This window comes from Drosophila navojoa, chromosome 4 (genome assembly GCF_054131105.1).
Source record: "Drosophila navojoa isolate 15081-1374.11 chromosome 4, UAZ_NAV_1.0, whole genome shotgun sequence".
Taxonomy (NCBI): Eukaryota; Metazoa; Arthropoda; class Insecta; order Diptera; family Drosophilidae; genus Drosophila; species Drosophila navojoa.
Genome location: NC_142892.1, coordinates 13775392 through 13793831, shown reverse-complemented (window position 1 = coordinate 13793831; position 18440 = coordinate 13775392). Strand labels below are relative to the sequence as shown.

Below are 18440 nucleotides of genomic sequence, written 5' to 3'. Positions count from 1 at the left end.
CGCTCTGTTTCATTTTTGTGACCATTCTATTTGTTTTTGTTTTCTCACTCGCTTGCTGGGCATGCAACACCATTGTCCGTGTCATGCACCGCTCCGCCCCGCCCCCGTGCCTGACAGCACATGTAAAGCGCTTCAATGTATGCAGCAAGGCGTCTCCAGCCTCGGATTTGAGATCCAGGCTCAGGCCTCGATGTTGGTTGGCATTGTCTTGTGGCATTGCGTGTCCAAGCGCTGGCCTAGGCGATTCGCATTGATTGTTGTTGCATTCAACACCTATTGAAGGGGGCACACACAAACACACACACACACAGACACACAGACACAGAGTAGCTAAACCTAGTATCCACAAAAGTTTCTCATTAATATTCTATGACTTTTGCGTGAGATTTCTTTCTGTGCTCGTTGTCAACCTCGCAGCACGTTCTGCTCTGGAACGAAGTCAACTTCTTTCCATCTAGCATCGGTTCGCCGATTTGTTTGACCGGATTGTGCGTCATGAATTGTTAATATTTATGCGACACTATCAATCATCAATCTTAGTGTTTGCCTCTCGGGCCCAAAGCGCACATCAATCAATATTTGCATTTCTCTCTCACTCTCACGCCACAGATATAGCATATATATATATAGCTTATATAGTATGGCAAAGACCCTCTTGATGCCGCTGCTCTACACTTTTGTCATATGCCTAAAACTCGAGCATCATCCTCTTCAAATTGAGTCGAGATTTGGCTTCTCTCTCTCTCCTTGTCTCTGTTGTTTTTATTTCAGTTTTGTTTTGTTTCCATTTGATGCCTTTTGCTTATTTGTTTGACAAATTGTTATTTCTTTTAATGTTGACCAAAACAAATGAGCAGAGCTCCAATAGATACCAGAAGAAGAAGAAGAAGCAGCCGCAGAGAAAGAGGAAGGTGAGGCCCACATTGGCAGCTTGTCAATTATGGCTAAAAATATTTGATTTTGATAGATGAATTATAATAGATATATCCACAGTGCTCTTGTTCTGTTTGTTGATAAGCACCAAACGAAACGAAAACAATAACTTATTTTCACATAACGGCAAATGGAAAAGCATTTGCCTAAGTGCTTGGCCAGAAGTGGAAGTGCGAATGCGAAAGGTCAAGTCAAGTGCAAATCAAATCAATGGACAGCTGGGATAAAGTTTGGATTTTAGACATATAGATATGAGAGCTTATGTAAAGCACTTTAAATTCAATTTCTAGGGCATTACCAGATCAAGTTAAGTTACTTAACAGACTTTTGATATGCCGAGGGAGAGTTTTACTAAAGCTGAAACCTTTTGTAGAGCAATGCGAATTCAATATTGTAGAAATTTCCCTATGCTTTACCCAAAGTAGCGTAAGTCAATAACACATCTGCCTCTCTTTACGCTTCTCAAATGTTTCTAATTCACTCGACTATTGGCAAGATGAATGTTGAGTATTTACTATAAAGTATTAACTATTATTACTATAAAGTATTAACTTATCGCATTCTTCTTTCCTTTTTACTTTGCAGGTAAGTTTCACAATCCATTTGAGTGCAAAGCCAATGCTAGAAAGCGTGTGGGTAAGTACCAAAAAACACTTGGCTTGCCGGCATTAACCGATCCGAGCCCGACAATTTGTGATCCCTTTAATCAGCAGTCAAAAGAATAGAAAAGCAGCGAAGATAGAGTATTAAATAAACAACAAACAAAGAGAGAGGGTGAGAGAGAGAGAGAGGGAGAGAGAGAGAGAGAGAGAGAAAAGGCAACACGAAACGCTGCAATTTCGTGCTTAATTATTAAAGGCTTTGGCTACCTTTGCATAACTATTAGCCAAAGGAGCTACAATAAAGGCGGCAACGCTGTCGCCCAGCTTTGTTTGCCCGCCTCTTAATCGGCTCAAAGTTAACTAAAAAAAGAGGAAGAGAGAGAGAGAGAGGACGAAGATGACAAAAAAAATAACAGGCGGGCTGCATGCCCCAAGCTTGTGGCACGTTTTAATTGGCAATTTTGTCAGAGGACTAAAAAGTAGCTGACAGCCAGCTCCAGCAGTGACAGCAGCTCCTGTATGTCAGTATGTGTAAGTGTGTGTGCGTGTGTGTGTGTGTGTGTGTGTGTGTGTGTGTGTGTGTGTGTGTGTAACACAATAAGCCCCCGACGTTGTCACAGCTCTCGCGACATGGACATGGAAACCGAAACCCCTCTCGGCGCCCGCCTTGAAGTTTCAGGCTCGCAGCTCTGAGCTCCCAGCGGGAGCCGGCGTATTCCTTGTACCTTGCGCCTTTCAGCGCCTTGTTATACCCGCCGCTGTCCGCCTCATGTGAGCATAAACAAACAGAGCAGCCACTTGTCTACCGCCCCGCCCCGCCCCCGCCCTGCCCGGCCCTGCCCTGCCGCCCCAGTTATTCGGAGCACCCACGCGTCGTAAAGCGAAAATTGACACTTTTAACAAGTCGGGCGAACGAGAGAACCAAAAAAAAAAAACAGAGAGAGAACGAAAAAAAAAAAGAAAATATCCTGTTGTTGGGGCTTAACCCGAAATGGCGGCAGGACGCGTTAAGTGGCGTCCCGGTTAGTCAAAAGCCAAACAAAGGGCTGCCATTTCAATAAACCCCCGCTCACGCCCAGCCAACCCTCGGCAGCACACGCCTCCCCGCCCCCGCCCCCCGCTCTCGCCTGTCGCGTACTTTGCCAATTTACGCGTTTGCTCCACATTTTCTACTTTATACAATTTCTTTTTTCGTGCCACTTTTTGTTGTTGCTGTCGTCGTTATTCACCTTTTTGATTTTTTAAAGCGTGTTTAGAAATTAGAAAAGTTGCGACCAGCAGCAGCAGTGGCAGCGGCAGCGGCAGCAACAAAAACTAACGTCAATATTTCAGCAAAGTCTCTCACACTCTGCTCTCACACCTTCAGCATGACTAAGCGCACATATTGCGCATACGCCGCGTTATCAGCTTTACTCATTTCCTGCACTTCAGTTTGTGAATACCCTGTAAAAGATGGGCCAGACCGGGTCTGGCATGGGTGTTGGGGAGTAGACTTATAGAATGTATAGATGTTATAGATGTTTGCTACAGTTATGTTACAGGGAGGATATTTATATATACAGAGAGATACAGATATATGGAAAGATATATAAATATTTATTAGAGATATCAATGTATAGATATTATACATTTTTTTAATTACTTAATAAAAAAAAATTAAAGAAAGAAACAATTTTAAATATTTTTTAGAGATTTATTATAGATATATAAATATTTTTTAGAGATTTATATATCTGTTATATATGTATAGATATTATAAATTTTTTTTAATTTATATTAATATTAGAGATTAATATTAGAAATTAATATATCTGTTATATATGTATGTATATTATAAATTGGTGTTTTTTTTTATTTAATAGCAATAAAAAAAATATATGAATTGAAAAAAAAAATACAAAACAAAGTCAACAAAAAAACAACAAAAAGTACCAAAACAATTCCAAAAGAACTGAATGACAACAATTAAAAAAATATAAAACTTTTTATTAATTTTGAGAATCTAATCTAAGCAAAAAATTTTATAATCCATTTTTTTATTAATTGATTGTCTCTTTTCCTAAACAACTAAATTGAACCTAAAATTTTGCTTTCCTCTTGTGCACATAGGTTTGTATTAAAAATAAAATATATGTACATCTAAATTAATAAATATAAATTCTTTAATTTATTTTCTTTATTAGCTGAAATTGTTAACAAAGTGAAGCTGTATATTCAAAAAATATATATTAAATATAATATAATATATAATATAATATAATATATATATAATATAATAAATAAATAAATATATAATAAATAAATAATAGTAAGGGTACTTGAGACTCGTTAATAGCCTTAAATAGAACTTTCTCGTTTTTTTTTTTTTTTTTTTTTTTTTTTTTTTGGTGTAATTTTAGACAGGCGAAATTAAGCAGTGGGGCGTAGTGGGTCAGGGTGGTGTACTGCGCTGTGCTGTGGTGCAGTGTGCTATGTGCTGAGCTGTGGCTCAGTGTGGGCGTTCATAAATCACTTTTTGTGCTCGTCGCCTCTGGCTTTTTAAATTGCGCTTTTAATGTTTGCGCGCTCTGATCAAATTCAGATTTGCTGTCAACCAAAACTGTCCGCCATGTGTGAAATGTTGCCCCAAGTTGAGCGTCAGCCATGCCGTCAGAGTGCCCAGAGAGAGCCCAGAAGCCACAGCCCAGACCCAGTTCCCATGTGACCATGCATGTGTGTGTGTATGTGTGTGTGTGCTCGTATCGTTTTACATTGAACTACGCTCTGACTGATGACCACGTATTGGTTACGCTTTTCGCCAACTCTCCATTAACTGCCCGAGCTCGGCTTCTTTGGTCTGCTGCTGCTTCTTCTTAATGCTCATTAAATTTATGAAAATGCAGCGGAAAACTGAAATGATTTATGAGCTGCGCCAACAGCAGCAGGTCAGAACCCCAAACCCAATTTAATGAGCTCAGCCCAGCTGAACTGAACTGAATTTAATGGATTTGATTTCATTTCATTTCAGTTTGGATATCTCTCTCTCTCTCTGTCTCTCTTTGTCTTCATCTCTTACTCGTCTTGTTGCCTTCTCTTTTCTGTATGACAATTGCTCGAGATATACGTCTAGCTTAGCTTTTCCTTTTCCTTTCACTTTCCATTTTTTTTTTATTCTATAATTAACAGCTGTCAATTTGCATTGACAAGTGCTGCGAGAGCTGAAAAGCTGGATGAAGATGCAGAGCAGACATATTACTCATCAAATAGATGAGCAAAGCATTACGCAATATGACTCAGGCTCAGCAATCTCTGCAGTCCAGAGATTGTTGAGCAATTGAGGATAAATCATCCTCCGCTTAGTCAATGTCGGCCAAATGTTTTCATTGCCTTTCATTCATAGTTAAATCAATTTAATGCACAGCAATTAATATAATATGTATATATAATTATAATTTACCATAAATCTCTCTTTAAACTCTGGCATCGTCCTTGTTTGTTTTTTAATCGCCTGCCGCTTCCCTTGTACTCCAGCTGGCTCTCCTCTGGCCCATCGTTACGCCCACAGTCCATTAATTTCACTGCTCATTAAGATATCAATATTATGCATGCTCACAACTGTCTCTTCGACTGCTTGACCCACCCCCGTTCCCTCTCCTCTCGCCACCCTTCAGCAGCAACGCAGCGCAGCTATCAATTTTCCGAAGCTCGTCTTTTGACCTCATTTAAATTATATATTATTACACGAAAAGCTTACGCGCAGGCGTCTTTTAATCTGCATATGAGTGGGCGGACGTATGTGTGTGTGTGTGTGTAGGCCTAAGCACAAGCAGGACTTGACTGACCCCGCATAGCAAACGCTTCAGTTTATCGCTTATTCACATGTGTGTGTGTGTGTGTGTGCGTGCGTATGTGTGTGTGAGCCATTCGATGTTCATTATGTTTGATGTCCATTAATGACCATGTTGTCCAAGCTTATGATATCATTAAAATGGACACACGCACACACACACACACACACACACACACACACACACACACACACATACATCGTGTTGATTTTAACACTTAAATTGTCTTAGCTAAATTGAAGTTTGATATAAGCAACTGGCAGAGATTGAGTTTCCTTGTAGTTTTCCCTTGAGTTTTACATATTGAAGGATGGTTAACGGTAGCACTCGCTGCCTGCCCCGTGCCAGCCCCATCTCAATTTACTAGTTAACTGTCTCGAAATGTTCCATTTACTGAACTAATTTCATCTGTGACATAACCTTGAATTCCTTTGCCACATGCCAGGCGAACTGTGTCTCAAGGTGACAGCTCGACAGGATGCCAGGCAGTTGCTGCGCCCCTACATACACAAACACACACACACACACACACACACACACAGAGAGGGAGAGACTGAGATCTGCCACCCTCCTAACGGATGCACTTAATGCAATTCCGCTTATTTCTAGCCGGCAGGCAGCCACGCCTACCTATCCAACTTTTCCCGCATTTGCTACACATATTTCTTGACATTTTCCTGCAGCTGGAGGGGAAAAACAAAAAAAAAAAAAAAAACAGAGAAATACCTTTGCCGCATTTTTCTCCTGCGGCATTGCTTGAAAAATGAATTTTCCCTACAAGTTTACAGTTTTTAATGAGAACTATTTGTGGGTCGGTGTCTGAAAAGAACTTTTAAGTGTCGTTTTAATTAAGTTATTCAAATTAAAACTTGGAATAAAAAGCACTAATTAGGTATACACATTAAAATGATATTGTAGTACATATATAAATGATGTATGTATATATGTATTAATTATTATATTATTTATTACCACTTCCCATTAATATATTGGCCTGTCAAAAAGATCCAAAATACCCACGTAATTCCAAAAATAAAATGGCATATCCTCTGTCTTATCACAGGGGTAACACCCCGTACTTATAAAGATATCGACTGACGTATTGCAACAACGTAATCCGGTTTCCTGTCTTATCGCTAAATACTTCAGCTGCTGCTGCTCTTGATATATGTACATATACTCTGCTATAGTATACCCTATATAATACCAGATACGACATCAAATTTACTAAAAATAAATAATAAAAAATCGATAAGGCCGTTGCAAATATAAAACAAAATAAACTAAAGAACGCCCACAAAATGTGAGTCTCTCTATGTCGCTGATATCAGGGCTACATATATGGGTCCGATAACTACTTAGGTATTTATGTATGCCCCATACTCTGGCAGCCCGAAACATCGTTTCGATAAACAACTTCACTGATTTCCATATTGTGGCCTCTAGTTCTTGCCATATCAGTGCTTGTTCTTCTTCGATTTACTGTTGTTATTCTTTTTTATTTCGGAGTGGGGGCTGTGCTAGTCCCGTGAATGATAACGACCTTACATATGTGTATTTATTTTTAGCCAATTGCTTTTTGCTGCTGCTTCGCTTTCAATGAATGCAAATGTTTAGCGTTGCGACGTCGGCGTCAGCGTCAGCGTTAGCGTCAGCGTTAGCGTCAGCTGCGTCACTGACGTCAGGTGACAGCATTAGGCGGACAGTTCCGTTCCATGGCAAAGTCTAGTGTGCGTAGCTCGTTGCCTCAGATACCCTATAATGGAGATATAGAAAAGTAGGCAGACCTGTTGGGATTGAGCTGAAAGTAAAATAAAGCGCTCTTCTCTTCAATTCTCATTGATTAGAAAAATGATCTCCCTATTAAAAAACTGTGTTTTGCTTACAGGGCATATTATAGTCATGCACTACCTGCCTACATTGTTCGTAAACATGAGTGAGAATCGTGAAGTGCCGACTTCTTTAATCCTATGAGCTCATGGACAAATATTTCTGATAAAAGACCGGGTAAAAAGCAAGGCAGATAAAGCAATAAGATTATATGTATATCCAATATACATAATAATGATGTAGATTATATACACATCATCTAAGTATTAACTAAAAGGTAATTTTGTGAGGTATTATGAAATCAAATGGCTTTGCCTGATGATTTAATGGTAATCCGTAATGCGAAAAGCCATTGATCCTCATCCCCTTTTCCACATTGCTTTGACCCAGAAAGAATAACTGGAAAACAAAAACAAAGGCAGAAGATATATACAAACAGGAGATAGATAATAAAATATACAAAAAAAAAATCATAACAAAACATCAAAACATTGCACAAATGTGTTTGTCATTAACAGTTTTATCTGTGAGTCTAATAAAAATCGCTAATTTATACGGCAGACACACACACACAGTCATACATACACTCGCACATGCTTACTCATTTATTTGGATACACATTTATATTTATTTTCCCTTTTTGCGATAAATTTGCCGTCGAGCCACGACATCGACAACAACAACAACAACAACAACAACAATAATGGCTAGAATTGTCGATTGACGATTGACAAGCAACATGCAATAAATGTTTGTTTATACATGTGTGTGTGTGTGCATTAGAGGGCCGTTGTGTGGGTGGCTGCGGGTCTTGCAGCGGCTAACGCTAACGGTAACAGTGGCATGGGCGTGGCCAGGGGCAGAGGCAGAGGCAGTTTGTGTTGTGCGCGTTAAGCCAGCAAATGGTCAGCGTAAGTCGCCTTTGGCAAAGAAGCCGCACAAATTGATGAGTCGTCAAAGCATTTGGCGATGCTGGCAGCGCAGTCAACGTCGACGTCGGCATCGACGTAACGAACGCAGCTGAAGGAGTGTGAGTGCGCCCAGAGTCACAGTAAGAGCGCGTGAAATAGAGAGAAAGAGAGAGAGAGAGATATACAGAGCGAACGCACACACAACTGATAAGGAATAGGAATGATGATAATGACGATGACGATGATGAGGATGATGGGGAAACGAAGCAAAAGCAAAGAAAAACTAATAACGAGCATTTAATTTCTTGACAACCTGTAAACGAAATGAAATGGGGCGAAATGAACAAAGTTATGCACATAAGATAAACTGAGAGAATGGAAAAGAATGACACGATATACTATGTATGTATGCGTGTGTGAGTGTGAGAGTGAGTAGGACTAGCAGTGGGAGAGGGAGAAGGCAGCCTAAGTTGGGCAAACATAAAATTCCAACTGTGCGTTGGGGAGTGCAAAGCAACAGTCCAAGTCCAACAGTCGCTTTGCGTAACAGTTGAATAAATACAGCCAAAGATGCTGCGTTGCCGTTAACGTTGACGTCTCTGCTTGCGGCGGCTACCAGCAGCTAAGCAAACAGAACAAAGGCCATAACGCAGCGACTGAGGATGATGGTGGTAGTGGCGGCAGCACTGCTGCTGCGTCGGCAGCGAGCGCCTGATTATTTTAACGCATTTACACCCTCACAACAACAGAACAGAACGCTGCCAACTGCGACGTCGGCGTTGTCGCACCAGCATGAAAATTGCAAGCAGGCGGCCGATAAGCAGCAAGTGACGTAGGCAGCGCGACGTCGCAATTTTCTGCGTGCAGCACCCTACACTCACACACACTTAGGCACACACACACACACACATACTAGTCTCATCCCTTGGCTTGTATATTTACCATATGGGCGCATTTATACGCATTCGTTTTCAATTGAAAATTTTGCGCCCGCAGCCGCGTCCTCTGCGACGTCTCTGCTGTCAGTCGGTCGTTTGTTTTGCTATTATCGTTGCTTTTGCTTTGCCGTTGCTGCTTGTTGTTACCCCAGCTCCTCTATCCCTGTCCTTGTCACGCACGCTGTGCGATTGGCTTTGGTGGCTTTGCGCTTGGAATTTGTCATTTGTTGTTGTTGCCGTTCTTCTTCGCCTTTTGTTGTTGTTGCTGTTGTCTTTTATCAACTGATATATAAATTCTTTTTTATTTTGCCTTTCGCTTTAGCTAACGCGCACACAAAATGCAAGCCATATAAGATTGCTATTTTCCATTGAAAATTGCTTTTGTCCCTTTTTCTTTATAAATACGATAGTCTGTATATCTACATACATACATATGTATATCATTTGTATTTGCATTACTTTTATCTTTATCAAATTTTGCTGATTTTCTTTTGCAATTTTCACATTTTTGCAATTTCATGTAATGAAATTTGTTATCGATGGAAAACGCAATCGGAAATGTGAATAATATATTAAAGTTCTATAAAACTTGCATTTTGGGGAAACCACGCGTTAACCACGGTTAACCCAACTGTTATACAGTACAAGATTGTTGTCTATTTATAGCAAACATCAATCACTTAAGCCCAGGTAAACAAGCCCAGAGTCAATTTGAGTTATGGGAATTTCTAATAATCGCAGCGAAACAGGTTATCGTCTGATACGTTTAGATTTGCACAGTTCGTCGTGATGTGTTTGTTTGGGTTTCTATTGAAATGGGTCTCAGCTAGGGTCTTGACATTTATTTAGAAACAACAAACACGATTATGGCTAAAGAGAACCTTGAAATAAATTGACAACGAGTTGACATTACCTAGCCAATGGGATAGCTGCATAGCAAAAGATATGCGATAGATATCGCAAATGCTCTTATTAACATTTCTTATATTATTACTGTCATGTGACAACTTACGATATACGATAGATATCACATGTATTATTATTAACTCAATGACAACAGAAGCTTGAATCACTGCTGTTCCATGGTCAACTGTTGTATGACAGTATAACAGTTAGTGAGGTGGCAACTCAACTGACAGGCGTTGCAGTTGCTTTTGGATTTTCCATTGCCAAAAATTTGTGGGCTTATCTTTATGGCCGATTCGCAGTTGGGCACTGCAATAAATTCCATTTAATGATCATGTTGATTGAACACAGCCAAAGGCGGAGACGTCGCGTTGACTGCAACTATTTTTCGTGTCTGTAGCCAAACAAAAATAAATAAAGAAAATAAATAAATAAATGAAGCAACAAAGTAGACAGAAATAACGCATTATATTTTATATGATTTATGTTTACGAGCTGTAAACACACAAAAAACTCAAACGCCAAAAAAAAAAAATAAAATAAAAATAAATAAATAAAAAAATCATTCAGATTCACACGAAAATTGGCCTGAAAAGTCATCATAGAATACGGTCAAGTCTCGAAGCGACGCTAACGCCAACAGCAAAAAGGCAACAGCGACACCGACGCTGACGTCGACGTCAAGCTGCCAGCTGATGCAAAGACAGCTGAATGCCAAATATTTCTGGGGATATGAGCGAGCGTGAGATGTTGACGTCGACAGCGCTGCCAATGGGCTGATGCGCTGTCGAGCGTTCAAATATGTTTCTCACGCGTTCGCCAAATGCCAAAAAACCACTTGTTTTGAGTTTTTTGGCGAACACAAGTGGATGGCAGCAGCCGCAGCGATGTCTGCGACGGGGGCGTTCGGTCGAAATCATTGTAGAAGTGAAGCCAGCGGCAACGGCAGTGCCTGCGCTTAAGCTGACGCCGACGTCGACGGCAATTAACGTCGTTTTACACGCGAACAACAAACGAAAAGTGCCAAAAGCGAACGGCTGAAAAATTGATGAATGAAGTAATAATTGCCTCAATATGCTCGACTTCTGCTCCACTGTGCGAATTTGGGTGGTGGCGCTGCGGTTGAGTCAGACGCCGACGACGGCGTCGTTGACGTCAACGCAGCTCCCTGAAACACACAGTCTCTCTCTCTCTCTGCTGAAGTCTCTGTCTTGCTTTTGTTGGCGCTCTCGGCAATACGAAAAGGGCATAAAAACACCCCCGCCACAATTGCTTTTTTCCGGTGGCAGAGTGAGTTTGTTATTAAAAGCGGGGGTTAGAGAGAGAGAGAGAGAGAGTAAGAGAGCGCCTCAAACAGTGAGCGCGCTGCAAATAGTTCCGTTTGCGCCAGAGACATCGCCGCATACCGGCGCTTTTCTATTACTTTTTTGTTGTTCAATTCAGCTGCTCCGCTCTCACTGTCGGCTCTGCCAGACTGCCGCCCATTCATTTATATGAGGCGCACTCATTCGCACTCGAAAGGCGCGCCACTATCTCTCTCTGTCATACGCAGTCGCACTCTCTTTTTGGTGAGCACTGCGCATGGACTGCTCTCCACCGGTTTCTGGAATGTGTTTGTCGTCGCCTGTCTTTGCCACTGCCATTCAGTTTCATTTTAATTTTTGTCGTGGCCAGTTCGTTGTGCGCGTGATTCAAAGCGAAGAAATTCAAACAAAATTGAAATCAGCTGGGCTGGACACTGTCACTGTTTGTTCGTTCGTTCGTACGTTCTGTTTGTTCAAAGCTCGCAAAATTTTGCTACGTGTACGCGTCAACGACAACAGCAGCAGCAGCAGCAACAACAACACAACTTTAGCTAGCTAACTGTGTTTGTGCATACAGTTTCTCGTCTCTATTCGTTTCTGCCTCTCTCCCTGTGCATGTGAATGTGTGTGTATATTGCGTGTGCTTAACTTAAAGCTGACGTCGTCTCGTCATCATCCTCAACGTCAACAGCAACAACAAAAATAACTACAATAACAACAAATTCGTCAGCCAGAGAGGAGCAACTATTGAAAATATTGCGAAAATAATTAATTACAAATTATAACAATAAGGTAGTGAAATATTATCGTATTTGCGGTTTTTTCATTGTTTCCCTACATTGCCTTCGTCGTCGTCGTAGTTCGTCTCTCAGTCTGTCATTGTATATATGTATGTATGTGAGAGTGTGTGTAGTTTGTGAAACGCCATTAAAAATATAAAAATAGCAATAGAAAGTTATTAAAGCATTTCGCAAAAAAGAAGGAAAAAAGCCGCAGCCACAACAGCAGTGGGCAAAAAATACATACATACATATTTTTTATACACACATCAAAAACAAAAAGTAAAGGAAAAAGCAAAGTCAAGAAAAATAGTTAAAGCTTACGTTGCCGCCGCTCCGACATCGCAGTCGCACTCACCATCGCGGTCTCTCTCGTACACTCTCTGCTTACGTCGCTGCCAGCGTCGACGTCTACGTCTACGTCCACGTCTCGGAGCGCACTTGAAAACGTCGCAAAAGTTTGTAAACAGCAGAAAGCTTTGTGCAGCTGTGTGCGTACTCTCTTGCGAATTTTTCGTGTGTGTGTGTGTGCAATAGAAAAGTGAAGAAGCAGCGGCAAAAAGCAAACGCCATCCACGTCTGGTTCCTCGCCTTCGTCTTCGTCGTCGTCGTCCTCATCGTCATCGTCATCGTTCTCCAGCCGCAGCAGCAGCTGTCAAACACAAAACAAAGTAAATAAAAGCAATTGCCCAAAGGGCATCATTTTAAATAGACTCTCAAGCTCAATTTTACTCTTTGTCGGTCGCTCTCGCAAGTAATGGGAATAATTAATAACAAATAACCCAACTACATTTTTTGTTATTTTTCTGCGTGCGTGTGTCGCTCTCAATTGTCTATTCCTTTTATTTTTATTTCGATTTTTCGTTGTATTTTGTTATTTTTTGTTCGCTACGCTCTTGCTGCGAATAGCGCCCACACAGTGAAATTCGTAAAAAAAAAAAAAAAATAGCGGCATAATAAAGTTCAATGTCTGCCGCAACAACAGCAACAACAACGAGAAGAGCAACAGCAAAGCAAAGCATTTTTGGCGAATTTCGCTTAAATAAAATTTATTACCCTGATTTTGGTAATGTTGTTGTTCTTGTATTGTTGCTTACTTGTGTGAAAAATTAAATGAGCCACAGCCGTCAGTTTTGGTCTATGTGTGCGTGTTTGTGTGTGTGTATGTGTTTGCAAAATTTTCATAGCGGCTTTTTATTAAAGTTTTGTGCGATTAATGCTTAACAGCTTTTAGTTGTTTTAATTTTAGTAGTTTTAACCGTTGCTCAAATGCCAAGCGTCAAGAATTAGACATGGCGAGTAATAGGCGAAGGAGAAGACGAAGAGTGAGAGAGAGACATAAAAGAGAGTGAGCAACACACTAACACACGCTTACTCTCGTAATTTAACTGCAAATTTTATAGCGGTTTATTTTAGCTTTAAAATTTAAGTTGAGTGTTTGTAAATCAGCTGATTTAGTGAGTGAGACGTATGCTTGTGTGCGTGTGCAAGACTGTGCATGTGTATATGTATGTATGCATGCATGTAAACCGGTAAATTTGAGTGAATTCCTGATATTTTTAAAGAGAATTTAAAGAAAGTAATAAAACAATTCGACTATCACGTAGATTAAACAAGTTTTATTTCCCCACTGTGTTCAGTTTTATATAAATACATACAAATACATACAGATGTGCGTATTTATTTTGCATTCGTCTGTATTTACAATGACAAATGGCGAGCTATTCTTCTTCTTCAACTACATCCCATCTGTGTCTCTCTCATTTGTCTGATATGTGCGTACGATTTTGCATTTGTTTCTAGGCTTACCAGTGGGTTAATCCGCTCAGCATTTTGGAGGTTAGTGCAAATTCAATTCCGATTTCAACACACAATAGCAGAAGCAGTTCTATTTTGTTTTTTATCTATATACATATGTATGTATGTAAATATATGTACATCTATATTCTTAAAACTCATGCTTCCACACTTATCTTGACTCGCTCTTTATTTTATTTGTATTTTTGCCCATTTTATGCAAACGTATTTGGGCCTTGCCTCGAATTTTATTTCAGTTGAATTTTTCGATTTATCACGAGCTGGATTTTTTTTTTTTTTTTTTTTTTTTTTTTTTTTTGTTGCGTTGATTAGTCAGCGAGCCACACATTTGGTGTTAGTGCCATGCACGAAAGAGTGCAGCAAGCGGATCCCCCGCCCGCTGTCTTGGCGCGCCGCGTGACAGCCAGCGCCTGATTAGCTCTGGCCCCTCTCGCTTGCTCGCTCTCCCTCTCCTTGTCTACCGCTCTAGCCAGCTGGAGTCCAAGGTTAAACCCTTTTGTGAGGGCAATGTATTTGACGCGAATTTTCGGTGTCACGTAGTTGCCCAACCCTACCACTCCCTCTCCCCTCCCTGTCTCCTTCTTCATATCTCTTTATATGTGTATTTTATTTTTAAACATTGTATCTTTGTCTGTTCGCAACCCTCGGTAAAATTACTATGCAGAAGCTTTAGAACTGGGTCTAAAAGGGGGGCGCGCGTCAGAGCAGCTTCAACAGGACTTTCTCCTTTACACGCGCACACACACACAGAGACACATACACACTCGCAGACATTGGCAAACGAACGCTAAAAGTTGCAGTCATTGCACCCTCTTCGACATTGTAGTTGGTACTCTCTCAATTGCCCGCCCGTTCTCAGTCTGCTGCCCCAGCGTGCTATCTCGCTCTTGTGCACTTGTCTCACCTAACAGACATCGTTAACCTGCCTGGCCAAATAACAACAACAACAACAACAGCAACATCCCCTAAGGGCGGCCGCCTTTGTTTTATTTCGGTAACAAAGTAAAAGTTGTAAAAACACAAAACGTGTCCAGGCAGAGGCAGGAGAAGGAAAGCAGAGAACGAGACAGAACATAACCAAAAAAAGCAATACATATATATATATGTATATGTATATGTATGTGTATATAATAAAAGCTGTTGACGTGCATAGGAGGTTTCTTCTACTGCTGTTCTTCTTCGTGTTCTTCTTCGTCTTTGCTCATCTTTTTTAACGCTTTGACTTTCAGGTTTTATGACCTGGCCGACGCTTTTATGGTTTGTTAGCAATTTTTGATTTACATACTTGCTTTTTCTTTTATTTTTTTTATCATTACTTTTTGACAGTCCTCCCTTCTCAGCATTCCCCTCTTCCTCCCTCCCACCCACCAAACCTATCCTACGCGTGCACTTATCGTGCGGCGTCGACAACTTCCTGGACTTTCTGCCAGGATATGAGCACAACACAGCAATTTGTTAGCCAAGTTGACTGACTGTCTACCTTCCCTTCTCTATCAATGGGCCCGCCCGTTGGGGGGTTGCTCTTTGGCGTCAACAATTTGTGTTTTTGTTGTTGTTATTTCGTACGTGCTTGAAAATGCAAATCCAACATAAAATACAAATAGAAAAAACAAGGCAAAAAAGAAAACGCACCGCTCTAATAAAAAGAACACATGAAAATGCTCCAATCACATACGATTCACATATTCACAAAATAAATAAGATGAAAATATACATGTATGTATGTATATGAAAGAAATAAAGAAAAATACAACAGCATATCAAAGAGAAGAAGACAGAAAAAAAGGAAACAAACATGCCTGAAGCAGCAGCTGCCTCTAAAAACAATTTTCATTAGTTTTATTGAAAACGTTGTCAAAGCTGATGCCTTTCCAGATATGACCTTAAGGCCTACACATGTGTGTGGGTATCTTTACATATGTTTCTATTCCCCATGCCAATGAACTGCTATAAATAGCTTAGGGTTTCATTCTTCATTTTTTGGTAATTTAATATTTTTAGCCCTATTGAAAAAGCCTAATTGAAAAAGCACATTAGTTAAAATATCAAATTTAAGTCAATAAATATGAAAAGAATATTTGCAAAGGATCCCAATAGTGACTTTTTATTGAATCTAAGAGGTACAGTAGAGCCTCGTTTATTTTGATTAGTTGAAAAAAGTTACATTAGTGAGCAAATATAACTGTTATACAAGATACAGAATACATTCAAACTGTTATAAAGAAGGAATAAAGTACATACTTAAAAATAACTGTTATACAAGATACAGAATACATTCAAACTGTTATAAAGAAGGAATAAAGTACTTACCTAAAATTACTAATTGGTATAAAAAAAAAACTGTGAACGAATTCAATATAAAATTGTCGCTTTCTATAAACTAAGCCATAAACTAAGTAAATAGTTCAATTGCTTCCTCTATAAAGCTATACACTCTTCATATATAGTATCTACGAGTATATGAATCTGTGTGTATAGCTTGTTAAGATGTGTTGATGATAGGCATTCGTACTTGGAATTCTGTGAAAACCGCAGACCTTTTAAATGTAATATTGGTGAATTCCCAGAATTCAACTAATATTCGCATACGTATAGACACACACATACATCTATAGTTCTTATCAGCGAATTTGTAGCTCCCGTCACGTTCGTTTAACAACAACAAGAACAAGTTGCAAGACACAAAGTATACGATAAAATAGTTGACTGTGTTGACTGTGTTTCTAGAGCGTTTTCTTATCAGCTTATGAGCGCAAAAAAAAAAAAAAAAAAAAGTACAAGGGGAACAAGAACAAGAGAAATTATGTCAACTGTATTTGGCTCTGTCTCTTTCTATTAATTTCGCTTTGTACATTCGTCATCTATATTCGTAACACTATGACTTGAAACCGTATCGTGGAACAGGAATCGGGCGGGGGAGGGCTGTGTCATAGAGGGCGTCGACTACCAGGCACCGGCATCTCGGTTATACGATCTACGATCGGGTCGATCAAGTGACTAAGGCGTCATTGAATTGATTTTGATTTTCGCTTTCCGTCCAAGCGGCATGCGGGACGCTAGACGATGATTCAGCTGTGTGGAACTATAATACATATGTATGTATTATGAAGTAATATATTATTGATATTGATTAAAAGAATTCGAGCCACACAGTTGGAAGTTCGTTTTCATATAATGCTGCTGCTGCTGCAATTAAAAAAAGTTGCTCATGTGATGATGTCAGCAAATTTTTTGTTTCTAAACTCGTTTTGCTAGAATAAAAGCAACGAGAAAGCGAGAGAAATCGCTTGCAGGCTTATATGCAAAAAAAAAAAGAATGAAAAAAGAATAGAATAATTTATAAAAATATATAACAATTTATGGAGACTTGAAAAATGTGAACGTATCTATTAAAAAAAAAATTAATCAAAAAAAATAAAAAAAAAAATAAATGAAAAAAAATAAAATAAAAAGAAAAAAATTTAGATATATAGAGAGATAGATATAAGAGAGAGAGATATCTATAAAGAGAGAGAGAGGAGAGAGAAGAGATGAGATAGAGATTATAGATGAGATAATAGATAAAAGAAATAATAAAAAAATATATAGAGATAGAGGATATCTATATTAGAAGATATAAAATAAATCCAAAAAAAAATATATAGAAAAACACAAAAATTCACAAAATACATAACTAAATAAAACAAAAAAATAAATAAAAATAAAACAATTTTTTAAACTAACGACATATTTATACTAATTTATATATACTTAAATATTTTCTATTTTATATATAGTATACATAGATTTACAGGGTATTGTTCATTCGTTGCATTCTACCAAATGCTAGGTTTCTTTAATTATGATTCACTCGGAGCTGACGAAAAAATTTGTGTCGCCTGCTTGTTTTTTTTTTCTTTTCCTTTCTTTTTGTGCATTTGACATTTTACAGGTGGTTGTTATGGCAATTTATTTTAGTGCACTTAGCGCTGACACGCCTTCAATTTGCCCCCCGCTAGCCGCACCTTTTTGGCGAAAATTTCACAAATTAAAACTAAAGAAAATTATGAGGCATTGAAGATGCATTATATAAAAATAATAAAGGTCAGTGTTGTGTGTGTGTACAGTTGCTGGATTTTCAAATGAGTCATTTTCAATTACACACACACACGCACACATCCATTCATTTATAGCTTAGATTACACTTGTGACTTCAGTTGTTGTTGTTGTTGTTGTTGGCTTCGCTGTTGCAGCAGTGTAATTATCGTCGGCGCTTTGTTTGCCTTTGCACTGCCCGCTCTCTCTGTCTCTCTCACTCAGTCTCCCTCTCTCTCTCTCTCTCTCTCTCTCTCTCTCTGTCTGTCTGTCGTTCACTCACTGGGGACGCATTTGTTGCCGTGGCACATGCGGCGTATGAGTGATAAAAACAATTTTTGTGCTTTCCCTTTTAGTCCGATGCGCTATCGCTGGCTGCTGCTGCTGCCGCTGCTGCTGCTGCTGTTGCCATTGTTGTTGTCCATTTGGATATTAGACACTTGCCCAGCCACGTTATGGATACGTTTTATGTGCTCCCAGCTGAGCAGCCAAATAGTCGAATAGCCGAATAGCTGAAT

At 39.5% G+C, this 18440-nt stretch overlaps 1 protein-coding gene across 8 annotated transcripts in view; it reads left to right on the top strand.

The window, feature by feature from the left end:
* The window catches only part of shep (RNA binding motif single stranded interacting protein alan shepard), a 159348-nt gene that overhangs the window by 116747 nt on the left and 24161 nt on the right, over window positions 1-18440 (top strand). For 2 of the 8 annotated variants that reach the window (XM_018100689.3, XM_089258979.1), the window contains 2 exons: window positions 1519-1569; window positions 13834-13869. The exons of 3 other annotated variants lie outside the window; for them this stretch is intronic. In XM_018100689.3, the coding sequence (XP_017956178.2) occupies window positions 1519-1569; window positions 13834-13869 (87 nt within the window). The remainder of the gene's footprint in view (window positions 1-1518; window positions 1570-13833; window positions 13870-18440) is intronic. 3 more of the 8 variants (XM_089258978.1, XM_089258984.1, XM_089258981.1) reach the window with 2 other exon arrangements.